General features: G+C 52.2%; 1 protein-coding gene across 1 annotated transcript in view; it reads left to right on the forward strand.

Annotated features, from left to right (window-relative positions):
* The first annotated feature begins 5,944 nt into the window (after positions 1–5,944).
* The window catches only part of Tmem181 (transmembrane protein 181), a 40,841-nt gene continuing 31,096 nt past the window's right edge, over positions 5,945–15,689 (forward strand). The window contains exon 1 of the mRNA XM_059272820.1: positions 5,945–6,046. Coding sequence (XP_059128803.1) covers positions 6,039–6,046 — 8 coding nt within the window. The 5' untranslated portion in view covers positions 5,945–6,038. The remainder of the gene's footprint in view (positions 6,047–15,689) is intronic.

A 15,689-nucleotide genomic window follows, 5' to 3' on the forward strand; every position in this document is an offset into this window, starting at 1 on the left:
CCTCGCCTGGGCCCACTGCGTGTGGAATAGAGGGTATTCGGTGTCTAGGGTTTGTAAGGAACCATTATTTAGAATACAGGAAGAAGTCCTGTGATCCAAGCTGTTGTAACCAAGTCCTGTGTCCACAACGGGGTGGAACACCAGAGCGACAGGGTATTTGGTGCAGAAACCATGGAACACTGGGGGAGGTTCTCCAGCACAGGGAGGGGGTTCTCCAGCACAGGGAGGGGGTTCTCCAGCACAGGGAGGGTGTTCTCCAGCTCAGGGAGGGTGTTCTCCAGCACAGGGAGGGTGTTCTCCAGCTCAGGGAGGGGGTTCTCCAGCTCAGGGAGGGGGTTCTCCAGCACAGGGAGGGGGTTCTCCAGCACAGGGAGGGTGTTCTCCAGCACAGGGAGGGTATTCTCCAGCTCAGGGAGGGGGTTCTCCAGCACAGGGAGGGGGTTCTCCAGCTCAGGGAGGGGGTTCTCCAGCACAGGGAGGGGGTTCTCCAGCTCAGGGAGGGGGTTCTCCAGCACAGAGAGGGAGTTCTCCAGCTCAGGGAGGGGGTTCTCCAGCACAGAGAGGGAGTTCTCCAGCTCAGGGAGGGGGTTCTCCAGCTCAGGGAGGTGTTTCTCCAGCACAGGGAGGGGGTTCTCCACCACAGGGAGGGAGTTCTCCAGCTCAGGGAGGGGGTTCTCCAGCACAGGGAGGGGGAGATGCTCCTGAGGCCGTGAAGACTTGGCAATGCCAGGGGTCTGTTTGCAAGCCCCCCCCCCCCAGGGCTCATACTAACCTAGGGAGCTCCGACATGGAAGTCACTACCTGCTCATGCAGGAGACCCCGGCTCTGTTGCCCAGTATTCACCCCAGTGCTCTGCACCTCAACCACAGACTTCCAGACCCACAAAGAAACATCTTAGCTCAAAGTTGTGCACCTTAAATTTTACAGTGCTGGGGATGGAACCTGGGCACCAAGCATGCTAGGTAAGCACCCTACTATTGAACTACAGCCTCGGGTCACCCTTTTGACAGATACTGGACAGATGGCTCCCCTATATAGAATTCAGGTCTCTATGAAGTATGTGGAGCACCCCAACAATCCACAGCCCCCAGGATGGGTGGCTTGCTTGGAGGTAGAGTCCGTCACCCCTCTGCTGTGTGTGAGCAGGCTCCTGTTGGGTCCTGGCTGGGCTTCCTTTTCTGAACAACTTTTCAGTTCTGCCCCATGCCACTGAGGCAGCAGGAAGGTGAATATGTAGGCTGGGTGTGAAACATACTCCCCTGGGACTTGAGCCTTCAGGGACCCACAGTACCCAACACCTCACATAGCTACAGCCAGGGCTGTGCTGCAGCGTGTCCTTCCAGGGCCTGTCCTGAACCTGCAGGAGCCGCACGATCATCAGACCTCTTGCTTGGTGCTTCAGTCAAGTTTAATTATTTCTGTGAGGGCCTTGGGGTGAGCACAGTATTTATTTTCTTGAATTCATGGTCATTCTGCCTCAACTTCCCCAGTGCTGGCGTCATAGGCACAAGACACGGCCTTGGAATTTCTTTCTTTTTTAAATATTGTTTTTATTTATTTATTTTAATTATTATTTTTTACTTATTTTTAGGTAGAGTCTTACTATGTACTCTGGCTGGCCTGGAACTCACCATGTAGACCAGGTTAGCCTCAAACTCAGATATCTGCCCACCTCTGCCTCTCACATGCTAGATGTTTTCATTTTTGAAGTGTGTGTGGGGGGGGGAGTAAGTGTATGTGTGCAAGTATGGTGTATGTGTAAATGTGTAGTGTATGTGTGTGGTATATGTGTAAGTGTGTGGTGTATGTGTAAGTGTGTGGTGTATGTGTACAGGTGTGGTGAATGTGTGAGTGTATGGTATATTTATGCGGGTGTGTGCACCCATGCATGTACACAGAAGCCACAGGAGGACTTCGCTGTCCTGTTCTCACTCTGCATCTTACTCCCTTGACACAGGATCTCTCAGTGAACCACAAGCCCTGGCGATCCCCCGTCTCTGCGCCCCACAGAGCTGGGGTTACAGGGGCCTGCCTACACGGTCTTACCTGGCTTTTTTTTTAACTAATTTTTTTTTTTTTATTCAAAATTTTTTTTTCTTAGCCGGGTAGTGATGGTGCATGCCTTTAATCCCAGCACTCGGGAGGCAGAGCCAGGCGGATCTCTGTGAGTTGGAGGCCAGCCTGGTCTACAGAGCGAGATCCAGGAGAGGCACCAAAACTACACAGAGAAACCCTGTCTCAAACAAACAAACAAACAAAATAAATAAATAAATAAATAAATTTTTCTTACATGTTTCCCCCTCCCCCCTGTACTCCTGTACCCCCACCTCCCTAACCACCCAACTTTGTGTTCTTTCTTACCGGCTTTTTACGTGGGTGCTGGGATCCAAACTCAAGCACTCATATGTGCATATCTCTTACCCACTGAGACTTCTCTCCAGCTCCCCCACCCCGCCCTCTCTCTCCAGTGTCTCTCATTGGCGATCACCGATCACCATCTCTACTAGCCTGGCTTGTCAGTGTGCCCCAGGAATCCACCTGTCTCTGCCTCCCTGGAGCTGTTTACAAGCCACAACCACCATGCCTGACTGTTCATTGTGGAGTCTGGGGGGTTGAATCCAGGTCCTCATGCTTGTGTGGCAAACACTTGATCAACGGAATCATCAACGCAACCCCGGAGGCTCTTTCTAAAATAACAACCATCTCATAGTCTCTCTTTTCCTGTCCTGAAATGTCTTAATAATATCAAGAATGCCCCCATAACTGAAAATTACTTGACTATGATCCAGAAGAGCAATGTGTGAAAAGTAAATTCTAACAAACAGATGAAATTGAATCATAATACCCTTCTAGGAAAGGGCATCGGGGAGTGGGGGGGTGGGGGGAGCAGGCTCTCCCCAAGCCATTACCTTAGATCCTATGTGCAGGTGGACATCTCTAATATCACCACTTACAGTCCAGGTCCACTCTCTGAAGTCCCCCGGGTTTGTTGGGCCAGGTACCTCATCCTCCCCTACCCTGTGTGTCCATCAGTTGTTTGGTTTAGTCCAGAGCCAGGAAAGCAAGGAAAAGCCTTTCTCCTCACCCCCCCCCCCCGATTTTTGTGTTCAAGGCTGAAGCAGAGGATTTCTTCCTGACTCTGTGTCCTGTAGCTGGGCAGATCCATCCTGTGCCTAGGACTGGCCCTCCTCAGCCTTCCCTACCTCAGCACTCAGCCGTTTGTGGAAAATTATGATCCAAGTGAGCAGCCTCTGGTTTGTTACATAGAAATGGGGTGAGCTGAGGACCGACCACCCACCAGAAGCCCAGGTACTCAAGCCTGCTGGCTCTAGCTCTCACTCCCTCTCTCCTCCCACCAGAGATGCCCCAAGTTGTGAGTGCTGCCACTGTAATGTGGGAGGCAGTGGGAGCCATTGGGCACTCACTGTCTTGCTCTGCTCCTTGTAGAATGAAGGAGGCAAACAGAACTTGAAAAGAATGGGGAAGCTATGCTGACTCTGTTATCTCCATACGCCCATGTGGCCGGCAAAGAGCCCCTTCAGCCCTTTGCTCTGGGGCAGTACATCAGGCAACGCTCCACTGGGCTTCCCCACCAAACCTCTGCAGGATTCAAAGATAGGGTTTTAATCTCTAAGCGACACTGTGTTATTGCTCAGTTGTCCCTCAATTTGCGACCAGAGTGATAATTCTAGGATGCAGTCCCATGCTGGCGGAGGGGGCTAGGATTTTATTTAATTCTGGGAAGGGCAGGTCGACTCTGCCTGGTCTTCTGTCTAGATTGGAAGTTTCTGCGGGTAGCCAGCTGCTGCGTCCTCCTGCAGGGGACTTCCTCCATGGCAGTGAGATGGGAGCTTTGCCATAGTCCCCAGCATTAAGAGCCATGCCCATACCAGGGATTAGCTAGCAGCACCTCACTGTCACTCTCTGTAGGGAAGGTGCTGGCTGCAGTGTTCATGACTGTTGGTTTTGAGTTCAATTTTACCCAAAAAAAAAAAAAAAAAAAAAAAGGAGGATTTCTTACCAAGATACAGAGAGTATCCACAGAACCGGAGCTGCAGCTGGCCCTCAGGAAGAGCTTCGGTTGATTAACAAACTTGCTGTGCCTCGGCATCTCGGAGGGAGCCCTACAAAGAGCCTGTTCCTAAGCTGCACTTCAGATCTGGTTTACCTGCATTGGGGTTTCTTAAAGCTCCCCCAAATGACCTCGCTTCAGCACATTTTGTGACCCGAGGTCCGAAGCTAACCTGCTCTTCTGCCCCTTTGCTTCATCACCCCCAATCTTGGATCAGGACTAGGACTCCCTACACATGCACAGGCTGCCTGCTCTGCAGGAGGAATTCACCCTCAGGCAGACACTCACTGAGGTTACCAAGGAGACAAGGTCACCGCCTTCAGCTGGAGCCCCAAGAAAGCCCCAAAGGACCACTAGTCACTCCCAGATGTCTCATTTCACACTTCCAGAGCAACCTCCATTTCTTAGTGCAGGATCCTGTCGGCCAGTGCCTCAGATCTAGCCTTGCTCAGACTCATGCTGCCCTTGCGTTGACTTTCCACCTTGGTCCTCTCTCCACTCTGCTTCCCTGGTCCTAGTGAAAACTCTCATGGTTCCAACCTCTGCCACCACAGACCCTGGCCCATCACTGCTGGCAGGGGAGGCTCATCTGTCACTCATGGGCTGCCCAGTGCCTGCCCCAAGTTGTTTGCCTGGGATGAATAGTCACCGGATGTGTAGGCTAGACCTTAACCCATGGGCAACAGGTGATGGATAGGGGAGAGCCAAGAGACGGTTCTGGACTCTGCTGGCAGTTCCCCTGGTACTATCCTGTAGACCAAACAATTCACTGTGTGTGGTGAAGCTTCCAGCTCCCTCAGACCCTTCCGGTGTACTCCTCTGTTCTTGATGAAATCACCACGGAGACTACTGTCTCTAATTCTGTTCTTGAGGGAACCAAGCTAAGGACTTTTTTTTTTTTTTTTTAATGTTAAGACAAGTTTGCCTGGTAACTCACAGAAACAACCAACAACAATAAAAACCAGGGGCCGGGGTGTGATTTGCTGTCGTGCTTTGCCTGCATCTGAGGGGGTCTTCAGGACATGGGACTTTGAGTGCTTATACTAAGTCTCAGGCCAAGCGGAGCCCCTAGCGCACCCTAGTCAGAAGGTGAGAGCACCCACTGGCCCCTGCCTGCTTGTCTCTGATCCCATGAGAAGGCTTCCCCAGTTCCCTCAGTTTTAGAAAGCAGGCTGGTATACTGCTAGTCAGTCAGCAAGTCCCCCTGAATCATTTGGCTAATGCTCATGTGCAGAGTCTTCCGTGCTAGGCTGTCAAATCTTGGAAAGAGGGGGCACCTAAAATGTGGCAACATCGGGGATGGTGGTGGAATGGCACCGTTCAGACATTGGGAATAACATCCGTTTCACTCATAGATTGGGATTGATGCGTACCAAAGTCCTGCCTCGCCGAAGGCAGGAAAGGTGAAGGGAGATAACGGAGGCAGAAGAATTACCCCTCAGGCGGGAGGGTGAGAGGCTGCACTGAGCATGCTCATCTCCCTCAGCTTCTGGGTTGTGTGTACCAGAAACCCGCGGGCCTTAGTCCTAATGGTTGCTGGAGAGACACAACAGCGTGGCACGTGTTGACGCCTTAATACTGTAGTAAACTTTGGAGAGATGCTAATAGTTCCTTAGATACTTCCTCTCACCCTCGGAGATGCAGAAAAGAGGAAGCAGCCATGATGAGTGTTTGGGGATGTGGACAAGGCCTCTGGGGTCCTTGCTCTTCGGTGATTTTTGGCCTCGGATCTGGGATATCGGCGACGATCACCCACGTGACAGGTGTCCGGCAGCGGCGGGAGTGCTGCAGGAGGCCGCTCCGCCCTGCCCGGCCGCCGCTTCCGCGCACGTGACCGCGCGTCGCGCTCTGATGCGTTTTCCGCGGCCGGCTGCTCGGCCTCGCGGGTGGCTCGGGCTGCGGCTGCGGCGGGACGCCGGGCGGGCTCGGGACGCGCCGGCGGGGACCGAGGGCCCGGGGCTCCGAGATGGAACCGTAAGTGGCGGGCCGTGGCTGGGGCATGGGGTCCCGGGGCCTGGAGTTGGGGTCCCCGGCTCGTGCGCGCGCGCCGCGGGGCTCCGGGGCGCGAGAGGGTCGCGGCGGGGACGCGGCGGGGGAGGGCTGGTCCGTAGCTGCTCCGCGTCCAGAGTCGGTGGGGATGCCCCCGGCTCGCACACCCGCCAGCTGGAACTGGACCCCCCCTCCCCCCAGCTGCGATCGGGGTCCTCAGCTGCCCCAGACGCGCTTCTTGGTGGCGCTTGGTGACGTGGGCACGCTGGAGCTGGTACAGCCTCGTTAGATCTCTCGGGTGCTGAGTTTTTACGAGTTTTACAATCTGCTGACTTTGGGGCCCGAGTCGTTCTGTGAAGTGCGGAGATTTTTAACGAGGCGAATCCGAACCCCAGGGACGCCATCCCTAAAGCTGCTGTTGACGCAGCTGTCGCCTGGGTGTGCACCGAGGTAGCGGTGAGGGAGTGCCTGGAGTCGTGGAGGTTGAAAGGTGGCCTGGGGCGACCGGATGCCATGCTAAGGCTCATTTGGGGTTCTGGAGGCAGCTGGGTAACTCGGGAAGAGTTTTCTCAATGCAAGAAGAGTCCACGGTGGAAAGATATCTTTTCTCCTACTTCCTTAGAAGTTTTACTTGCCTCACTTCAGCCCATGGAGGAAATCCTGACTCAGGTGGATCAGAGGCAGGCTGGAGGTGAGTTAGCGCCGGGCCTCTGCACAGCTGCAGGGACGGCACTCCAAGGTGGTCTTTCTCTCCTCTTAGGAATGGTACCTTCCTTCAGGAGTTACGGCTCTGTAGCAAAGTGGCAGCTGCATGCTTCAGGGGTGTTCTTAGAGGCCTGGATCTGCGTGGCAGTACTGAGTCCCTGTCCTTAGTTCTTTCCAGGGGGGATACCGAGGCGGAGGATGTGAGAGAGTTGGCCCATGACCAGATCTGAAACCCAAGAGTCTATACCGTGTTACAGAACAAGGAACTAGACCAGAGGGAAGCCATTACTAGAGAAAGGTCCCTTGGGGGGGGGGGGGGGCGTTGCAGAATGCAGCTTTGTAAGGATTTGTCCCCTACAGTGTGGCAGCCCTGGACATTTGCTATCTGGAAAGCAGGACTTGGGCTCTGATGGGCAAGAGAATAAGGGTGGTGTGTATCCCTTAGGGTAATTTTTTTTTTTTTTTTTTTTTTTTTTTGTCTAAAACTTAAAGAAAACTTGAGGGTTAACTGTGTGGTAGAGACTGTTATAGCCCTTTTTAAATTTTGTTTTATTTTATTTATGTGTGTTCTGGTGCCCGGAAAGGCCAGAAGAGGCTGTTGGGTTTCCCAGAGCTAGAGTTACAAGTGGTTGTGACGTGATGTGGGTGCTGGGACCCAAATGGGGGTCCTCTGGAAGAGTAGCAAGTGCTCCTAACTCCCGCTGCTCCTCAACAACCCCTACTGTGTTACTTTACACCCATTGTTGTTTTATGGGCTTCTCACCACCACCCTCCTGTAGGGGAGTTATTCTTATTACTCGAAGCTACAAATCAGGAAAAGGAAACAGGTGTATAGGAGTCAGCCAGTGTCTGGCTAACTCTTAAGTCTCCTTGAGATGGTAGCTTCCATGGCCAGACTCCAGAGCCCACGCTCTTGACAGCAGCCAGCAGCAGAGGTGTGCCCAGTCAGGGCTGTCTGGGGTTAAGGATTCATGCTCCTGGCAACTTTGGGCTCCTGTTTCCTCCATGCTACAATTGGAACCAGCATCCTAGAGAGGCAGAGTGGTTCACCCCAGGTCACCCTGCTGACCATGGTGGAGAGCCTTTCCTGCCTGGGTTCTGGACTGTACAACCTGGCACTGGTCTAGCGCATGGTCTCCTTGGGCCACTCGTGGCCTGTGTGATCAGTGTCTGGCCTGCTTCCTCCTCCTGTTTGGTTTGGGAAGGTGACCTAACCAGCATGTATCCGGGTGTGAGCCACTGGGCTTGTGGCCCAGGAAGAACATACTTGAACTCATGCTTCTTTAGGGAGCCTAGATCTTCGTTTGCTAAAACGTGCACAGTCGTTAGGTCTTGAACGGCCACATAACGCCTCTTTGGAAGTCTGTTCAGTGGTTTGCAGTCTATTCACCGTAGGCTGATTGAAGTTTCAAACTTCAGGTTTCCTCCTCAGAGTTTCCTGTCGGGTGCCGGTTATTTAAAAGGTGAAGATGGTAAGGGACTGTAGAGAATGTGAGGGGTTGGTGGACCCCCTTCCCAGAGCCAGCCCCTCACATGCTGGGTGTGCATCGCAGGTTCAGATCCCACGTCTACCTCCTGCTGTCCCGACCCCACCCCCCACTTCCCTTATGCTAAATGGCCTGGTATTACCTGTGCCCCAGGGTAGCTCCCCAGGTGGCTAGCCTGGTGTCAAGTAGGTACACAGGAAATGCCAATTTTTCCCTCTCAGTGGCTGGGGCTAAAGGAACAGAGACTTTTTACACAGTGGATCCTCAGAAATACTGTACCAGGGTCTAAATTTTGTTTTTTCAAAATAAGGAGAAAAGCTGGCCATGTAGAACATTCCTGGGGGTCTGGTCGTAATGGGGAGGCTAAGGCAAGAGGATTTTTTTAAACCTAGGTGTTTGAGTCTAGTCTGGGCAACAAGTCAAAATCCTGCTTGAAAAAATGAAGTAAGTTGTAGAGTAGGGTAGAACATGCAGAGGCAGGTGGATCTCTGGGTTTGAGGCCAGAAAGTTCTACATAGCAAGCTCCAGGCCAGCCAGGGCTGCACGAGGAAGAAAACCAATAAATAAATTACACTACAATAAAAGAAATGCCCCCCTCCAGCAGAGAAGCAAATGGACATCTGATAACTACCTGACTCTCCCTACATGACTCCAACCCTTTGTTTGGTAATTTCACAACCTGTGACAACAACCTTAGAACTTCTAAGCACTCCTAATCAGAGCCCAATCTACATCTTGCCTCAGGGGCTTTTACCTTTCTTTCCTTCTGTGTATCTTACTTTCACTGCTTCTTGTGTCTGGCCAGCAGCTGCCTGCTTCTGGCTGTGGGCGTGTCCTTCTCTTTCTCCTCTGTTCTTCTCTCCTCTGCCCGCCGGCCGCCTGGCCCTCTCCTGCCTAGCTGCTGGCCGTTCAGCTTGTTATTAGACCATTCAGGTGCCTTAGGCAGGCAAGGTGAAACAAATGAAACACATCCTTACACAATGAAACAAATGCAGCACAAACAAATGTACCACACCTTTACACAGTTAAAGTGATGGTCCACAACATAAACAAATGTAGCACATCTTTGCATAATTAAATATTCCACAACAGTAAAGCCAGCACAGCAGCATGAGGTGCTTTCCTCACATTCTCCACCCAACTGAGTCCTGCCTTGTCGTTGACTTACAGTCAGCCATCAGTTCTTGTCTCCCACACTCTCTGCCCGCTGTTTTATGGACTGGGAGGGGCCTGTGTGGGAGAGAGAAGTGCTTAGTGGGCACAATGGTGGTGGCAGGGACTGGGAGGCACTCAGCCAGGCCAGTGGGGACTGGACTTGCCAGCTGGCCAAGCCGGATGCTCCATGTGCCTGCTGAGCATGCGTGGCCCTTGAAGTTGTGGTGGATGGATGGATGTTGGTGAGATGGCCTTTGGACCAAAGTGACATGGAGCTGCTTTGCCTGCCTTCAGTGTAGGAGACAAAGCCAGCCACAGAGGCCGCTAAAAGGTGAACTGGGGGAGGATGGTTAGATCTTGCAGCTACAGTGGTTGATTGTTTATCCTAGCAGAGAATGTAGTAGAACCCAGAGGAAGGAAAAGAGAAGACGGGCAGAGAAAGTAGAGACGGGGGACCCAGCAGTGATTAGACATTTATCATGCACAGGACACGTAACTGCGGTCCCCAGCCAGCTCTGGGCCGCCGGGGAGGGTGGAGACGGGAGTGAGAAGTTATCACTTTCGTAAACCCCTGAGACCCTGAGAGGTAAGCCGGCTCTTCTGATGGTGGTTGGGTCTCTCGGGGCAGGAGAGGCGCCTGGGAGCTGGCTCTAGCTGAAAAGTCAGTGGCAGCGGGATGCCTCTCACTGAGTCAGGTGCTGGAAGCATGGTCAGGTGCTGGGAGACAAGGGGCTTTCGTGCCTGCGTGACTTAGTATTTTGAGTTTCATTTTTAATTCTGTTTGACTGGGACCTGGGGGAGGATAGGCATACTCTCAGGAAGCATTTGGCTTTAATAGACTGTCTTGTGAAAAGTGGCTTACCCTGCAGTGGGGATGTGATCTCAGTTTTCGGGAAGTCACAGTGGAGCATGGCCAGGCCCAACCCAACAAGACCAGACCCCAGTGGGCTTATTTGGCGTCTGTCTTGAAGTCTCCATTACCAGACTGCTCGTGGCATCTAGGATTCCGCCTTCCAACTAGAAGGTGGAATGGCTAGGACCCGAAGTGAAGAAGGATGTAGGTGGAGCACGTGATAGGGAGGACCAGAGGATTGAGTTCAAATAACTCACATTGAGGTATCTGTTGGATCCCCAAGAGGATCGGGCAAGTAGGCAGTTAAATAGGGGTGTGAACCTGAGAGCTGGGTGGAGATGGATGACGAGAAACCCCCTGTCTTAGGCCTGAGACAAGGAGGAGAGGCAGAGAGCAGCAAGAACCGCTGTGTCCCCAGTAGAGACCCTCCGTCACAGAGAAGCCCATAGCATCACTTGCCTATGTGCCCTCCCTCGGGAAGTGGTCATGGGTGTACATATGAGGGGCAGCAGGGCGCCCACAGTTTGGACGATGGCTGCAGCTGGGGTGCCGGTAGGCTTTCCTACGAAGGCATGTTACATTTCTCTGGCAACTCTGTCTGTGGCACATGAAATTGAGATTGACGTAGACAGAGCCCAGAGTCCATAGGGGTGGACTGTTTCATTGCACTTGGAAGATCTCCCAAGGGCCCGTGGGCCCCAGCTTGGCCAGGATTGTAGGGCATGTTCGTGAGATCCCAAGTGGAAAAAGATGGACAGCCCCAGAGAGGAAATCCAGCACATGTGCAAGGAAGGACAGCAGAGACGTGGCAGGGGTCATAGGCGTCCTCTGCCCTGGTTAGCTGGCCGGCAGATGTGTTTGACATAGCCTAGGAATAGAGGGAACTGGGGACTCCTTCCCGCTCCCTAGCATCTCACCTCTGGCTTAACAGAATGACATGCTTTTGTAATAAGTGTGTAGATGAGTTTATGTCTTACTTGCTTTTCTGTTGCTATAGTCAAAAACCATGAGTGAGGCAATTTATACAAGGAAGGGTTTATCTGCACTTCCGGTTCCAGAGGGATAAAAAGGCCCTCACCGTCCTGGTGGGGAAGCATGGCAGCAGGCATGGAACGGCAAGCTGAGAGCTCAAGTCTTAAATCACAAGTAGGGAACAAAGAGACAACTCAGAATGGCATGTGACTTTGAAACCTCAAAGCCACACCCCCAGTGACATGCTTCCTCCAGCAGGGCCACACCTCCTAACCTACCCAAACAGTGCCACCAACTGGGAACCGAGTCTGTGAGGGACGTCTCATTCAAATCACACAGTAGCTGAGTTTTGAGTGCCTACCCTGTGCCAAGCCATTGTCTGTGCAGGCCAGGTAATGTCTTGTCCCTAGGCACGAAGTTCCCTTTTGTAGTGGAGACGATGTGGGCAGCCATGAGAGATGGAGTACCGAAGGCATGTGTCATGAGAAGGTGGGAGCCTGAGTGTGGGCTGGGATCTGGGTGGCCTGGGAAGAGGAGGCTTCAGATCAGGGGGGCTGTGTGAGTGGACGCGGCTGGAGTCTGGCTGGACCGTGTTGGGAAGCAAGTGTGATGCCTGGGTCTGGAAGCTGCTGTGTGGCAGCTTTGTGATCGGGGGCAAAGGAACTGTCCCTGCCCCTGACTCCCACCACAGTGCTGGGGACTGAAGGCAGGGTGTCAGGTATGCTGGGCAAGCCTGCTGTACCGCTGAGCTAGAGCCCACCGCTCCCTAACCCGGCGAAGTTGACTCTCTTGTCTGTGAAACGGAGGTACACAGAGTGCCACCTCCGGTGTCAGGATGCGCTGGAGTTGGTGACAGAGCACGTGCTGGATGGTAGCCAGGGTGGATCAGAATGTTAGGAAAGTGCTTGGGGGAGCCCCCAGGAGGAGGTGAAACTCACCCCTGCGCTGGGAAGGTAGGCTTGTGAGCAGCTCTACCAACTGCAGAGGTCTGGACAGGCTCGTAGACTGGGAATGGAGAGGGCTTGGGAGCTAGGACTCACCTCTCCCTGAGTTCAATTCCCAGGGCCCACATAGTAGACGGAGAGAACTGACCACTGCAAATTGTCCTCTGACCTTCACATGCACATTACGGCATTATGCACACCCTGCTGTGGATGATTGATTGATAAATAAAACGCTGATTGGCCAGTAGCCAGAGAGGAAATATAGGCGGGACAAAGAGAGGAGAGGTCTGGGAAGTGGAAGACTGAGGAGAGAGATGCTGCCAGCCGCTGCCATGAGAAGATGTTAAGATACCGGTAAGCCACAAGCCACGTGGCAACTTGTAGATTAATAGAAATGGGTTGATTTAAGATATAAGAACAGCTAGCTAGAAGCCTGAGCCATTAGGCCAAACAGTTTGAATAAATAAGCGTCTCTGTGTTTATTTTATAAGTGGGCTGCAGGACAGCGGGGACTTAGTGGGACCCAGGAAGAAACTCTCCAGCTACAACACCCTGCCCCCGGTAAATTAATAAACATAATGAAAAATAAAAATGTAAAAGAAATGATAGAGGCAGGAAGTAGCAAATGAATGGAAGGTTTTTCTTATTTATTTTGTCTTGCAGTGAGTTCGGCTTTAAGCCTCTTGACCGTGAGGTAATATAGGACTCCTGAGTAGAGAGATGCCTTGGGAAACACTATTTCAGAGTTGGGCAGGTGTGAGCAGGGAACCTTGGGCAGTTCCTGAAGGTGGGAAGGATGAGCAGAAAAGAGACAGCCAGCTAGCACGAGGAGGAATCATGGTGTGTGGCATCCAGAATCCAGAATTTCAAGGTCATGGTAGCCAGAGTGGGAGGTGAGTGTGGCCGGGGCTGTAGAGCACAGGCCTCAGTGTTTTTATGTCACAGCCCTGTCTATAGATGATGCAGAGTGATCTCTGTTGTTCTGATTCTAGAAGGCAACAGGCCCAAGGCTTGCCTAGACCAGCTTGACATTTCAGCAGGGAGGTGAAATCAAATGGGCACCCCAGATGCAGCCTCCAGGCTGGTCTCTGTACCCGGAACGGCTCACTTCTCTTGGCACTGGCATCTCAGAGTCTCTTGTTTGGCCATAAGTTAAGTTTTAGACTTATTTATCAAGAAGAGGATGAAGATTCTCAGCTTTCAAAGTCTCTAGTTTGAAGTTCAAACCCTTCAGATTGGGAGCTGGGAGAACCATGTCGGGGAGGGGCAGGGGACATCTGTTGTGTGTGACCATCTTGTCTGGGGATCATTCCCATCCCGGGGAGGCCTGAGAACCAGTGGTGTAGGCTCCATCCCAGCGCACAGCTAAGCGTATCGGGGGTGGCTGTGTGAGGCTGCATCTCTCAAGCTTAGGGTTAATTTGCTGTTCTGTGTCTTCTTCCACTGATTTGGGTGACTTGATTGCTAACCTAGGGGATTTTCTACTTGGGAGACTTTTTTTTTTTTTTTTTTTAGTTAAAAAATTGTGTGTGTATACATACACACAGATGTGGAGGCCCAGGGTTAACAGTGGGTGTCCTCTGTCACTCTCCACTTGCTGATTCCCGGGGGTCTGTCTGTCTGTCTGTCTGTGCCCTCCAGAACTAGGGTTATGCTGTTGGTACCATGCCTAGCTTTTACATGAGTACTGGGGATCGGAACTCAGGACCCCATGCATTCTGCCAACTGAGCCATCTCCCCTGCCCCCAATGACACATTGTGGTTAGCCTTTTGAAGAGCCAAGTGGCAAATATTCTAGGTGGGTCACGTGATAGTTCCATTTGACCGCGTCATCAGGCGCTTTCTTAATGTCTCCTTGTTCGGCTTCTTTCTTGTCTGCTAAGTAGCCATGTGTTCAGGATGTCAGTGGTGCGTTTGTTTGTTTGTTTGTTTGCTTGCTTGCTTGCTTGCTTGCTTGTTGAGATGGGATCTCTCCGCATTGCCCTGGCTGTCCTCATACTTGCTCTGTAGTTCAGGCTGGCCTTGAACCTACAGAGAGCCACCTGAATCTGCCTCCAGAGTGCTGGGATTAAAGGCGTGTGTCATGATGCCTGGCCAATGAGGCATTTTTAACTCCAGGTTTAAATTCTAATCTTCCTTTGATTTCTGTACCTGCCAGCCTCTGCCTGAGGAGTCCTCCATGTTGCTTGGTCTCCGATCTACTAGCAGGATCAGGTCACTCTGAACATAGTGCCATCATAGTCCACAAATGGCTCTGAGACTTCTAAAAACTATTTTCAATTCGTAGGAGAGTGGCAAAGATAACAGCCTCCCCTGGTCCCAGTGTCTCATGCAACCTGGCACGTTTGTCTCAGTTGGCATCATTAGCACGGGTGAGATCCTGTTAACTAACTCCGTTTGCACTCTTTCCACCACCCAGTCCATTTAGCTTTGTGCAAATTTTGATTTCTACATGGAAATGTCCTATTTGGTTTGCCTAGAAACCATCCCTTCCTTTCAATATGAAAACAAAAACATATCCACACACACTGTATAAAGAGACCCTGGGTCACAGAGAGGTGACAGGAGGGACCCTTGCTCTTCTGCCAGGACTCGCATTCCACACGGGAGTTCCACGTTTCCAGACGGGCATTACTGAGTCCTGTTTCCCAGAGCCTCCTCCCTGCAGGGAAGCCACAGGTGCTCCCAGAGAGCATGTCTGTGACAGCCTGGGCAAGGCTGTCACCTCCAGCTCTCAGCTTCCCCATCTGTAAACCCAGTCCCTGGACAGGCCCCTCCTGTGTTGAAGAGTCTGTAGGACAACTGTGGGGCCTGGAGTGCTGCGGACTGAGAGCCAGCCGCCTTCACAGCTCCGGCTCTTGCCGTTCGCCACTGACCACCTACCCGTGTCCGTTCTAACGTCCTTTTACTGTCAAGTAAAACCTTTGCCATGTAGTCACAGGCGGCACTGGCTACTTTTATGTCAGCTTGACACAGCTTTGAGTCATCTGAGAGGAGGGAGCCTCCCCTGAGAAAACCCCGCCTCCATAGGATCGGGCTGTAGGACATTTTCTTAATTAGTGATTGATGGGGGAGAGCCCAGCCCACGGTGGGTGGGGCCATCTCTGAGCAAGTGGTCCTGGGTTCTAAAAGAAAACAGGCTGAGCAAGCCTGTAAGCAGCACCCTCCATGGCCTCTGCATGAGTTCCTGCCTCCAGGTTCCTGCCCTGTTTGGATCTCTGTCCTGGCTTCCTTTGATCACGAACCTGCTGTGGAAGCATAAGCCAAATAAACCCTTTCCTCCCCGAGTTGCTTTGGTCATGGTGTTTCACCACCACAGTAGTAATCCTGACTAAGACACAGCCCGTTAGGTCCCACCAATCCCAAAGCTAAGAATACCATCAGCACCCAAAGCCCACAGCAGAGACTCCCTGTTTTGCTATAACCTGCCTGCCTAGTGTCTCCACTAATGTATGTGGTAAATGTTATCGATTGATAAAAGTTGATGTAACCACTTCCATGGTGGAAGATAC

Source organism: Peromyscus eremicus, chromosome 8b (genome assembly GCF_949786415.1).
Source record: "Peromyscus eremicus chromosome 8b, PerEre_H2_v1, whole genome shotgun sequence".
In the NCBI taxonomy this organism is placed as follows: Eukaryota; Metazoa; Chordata; class Mammalia; order Rodentia; family Cricetidae; genus Peromyscus; species Peromyscus eremicus.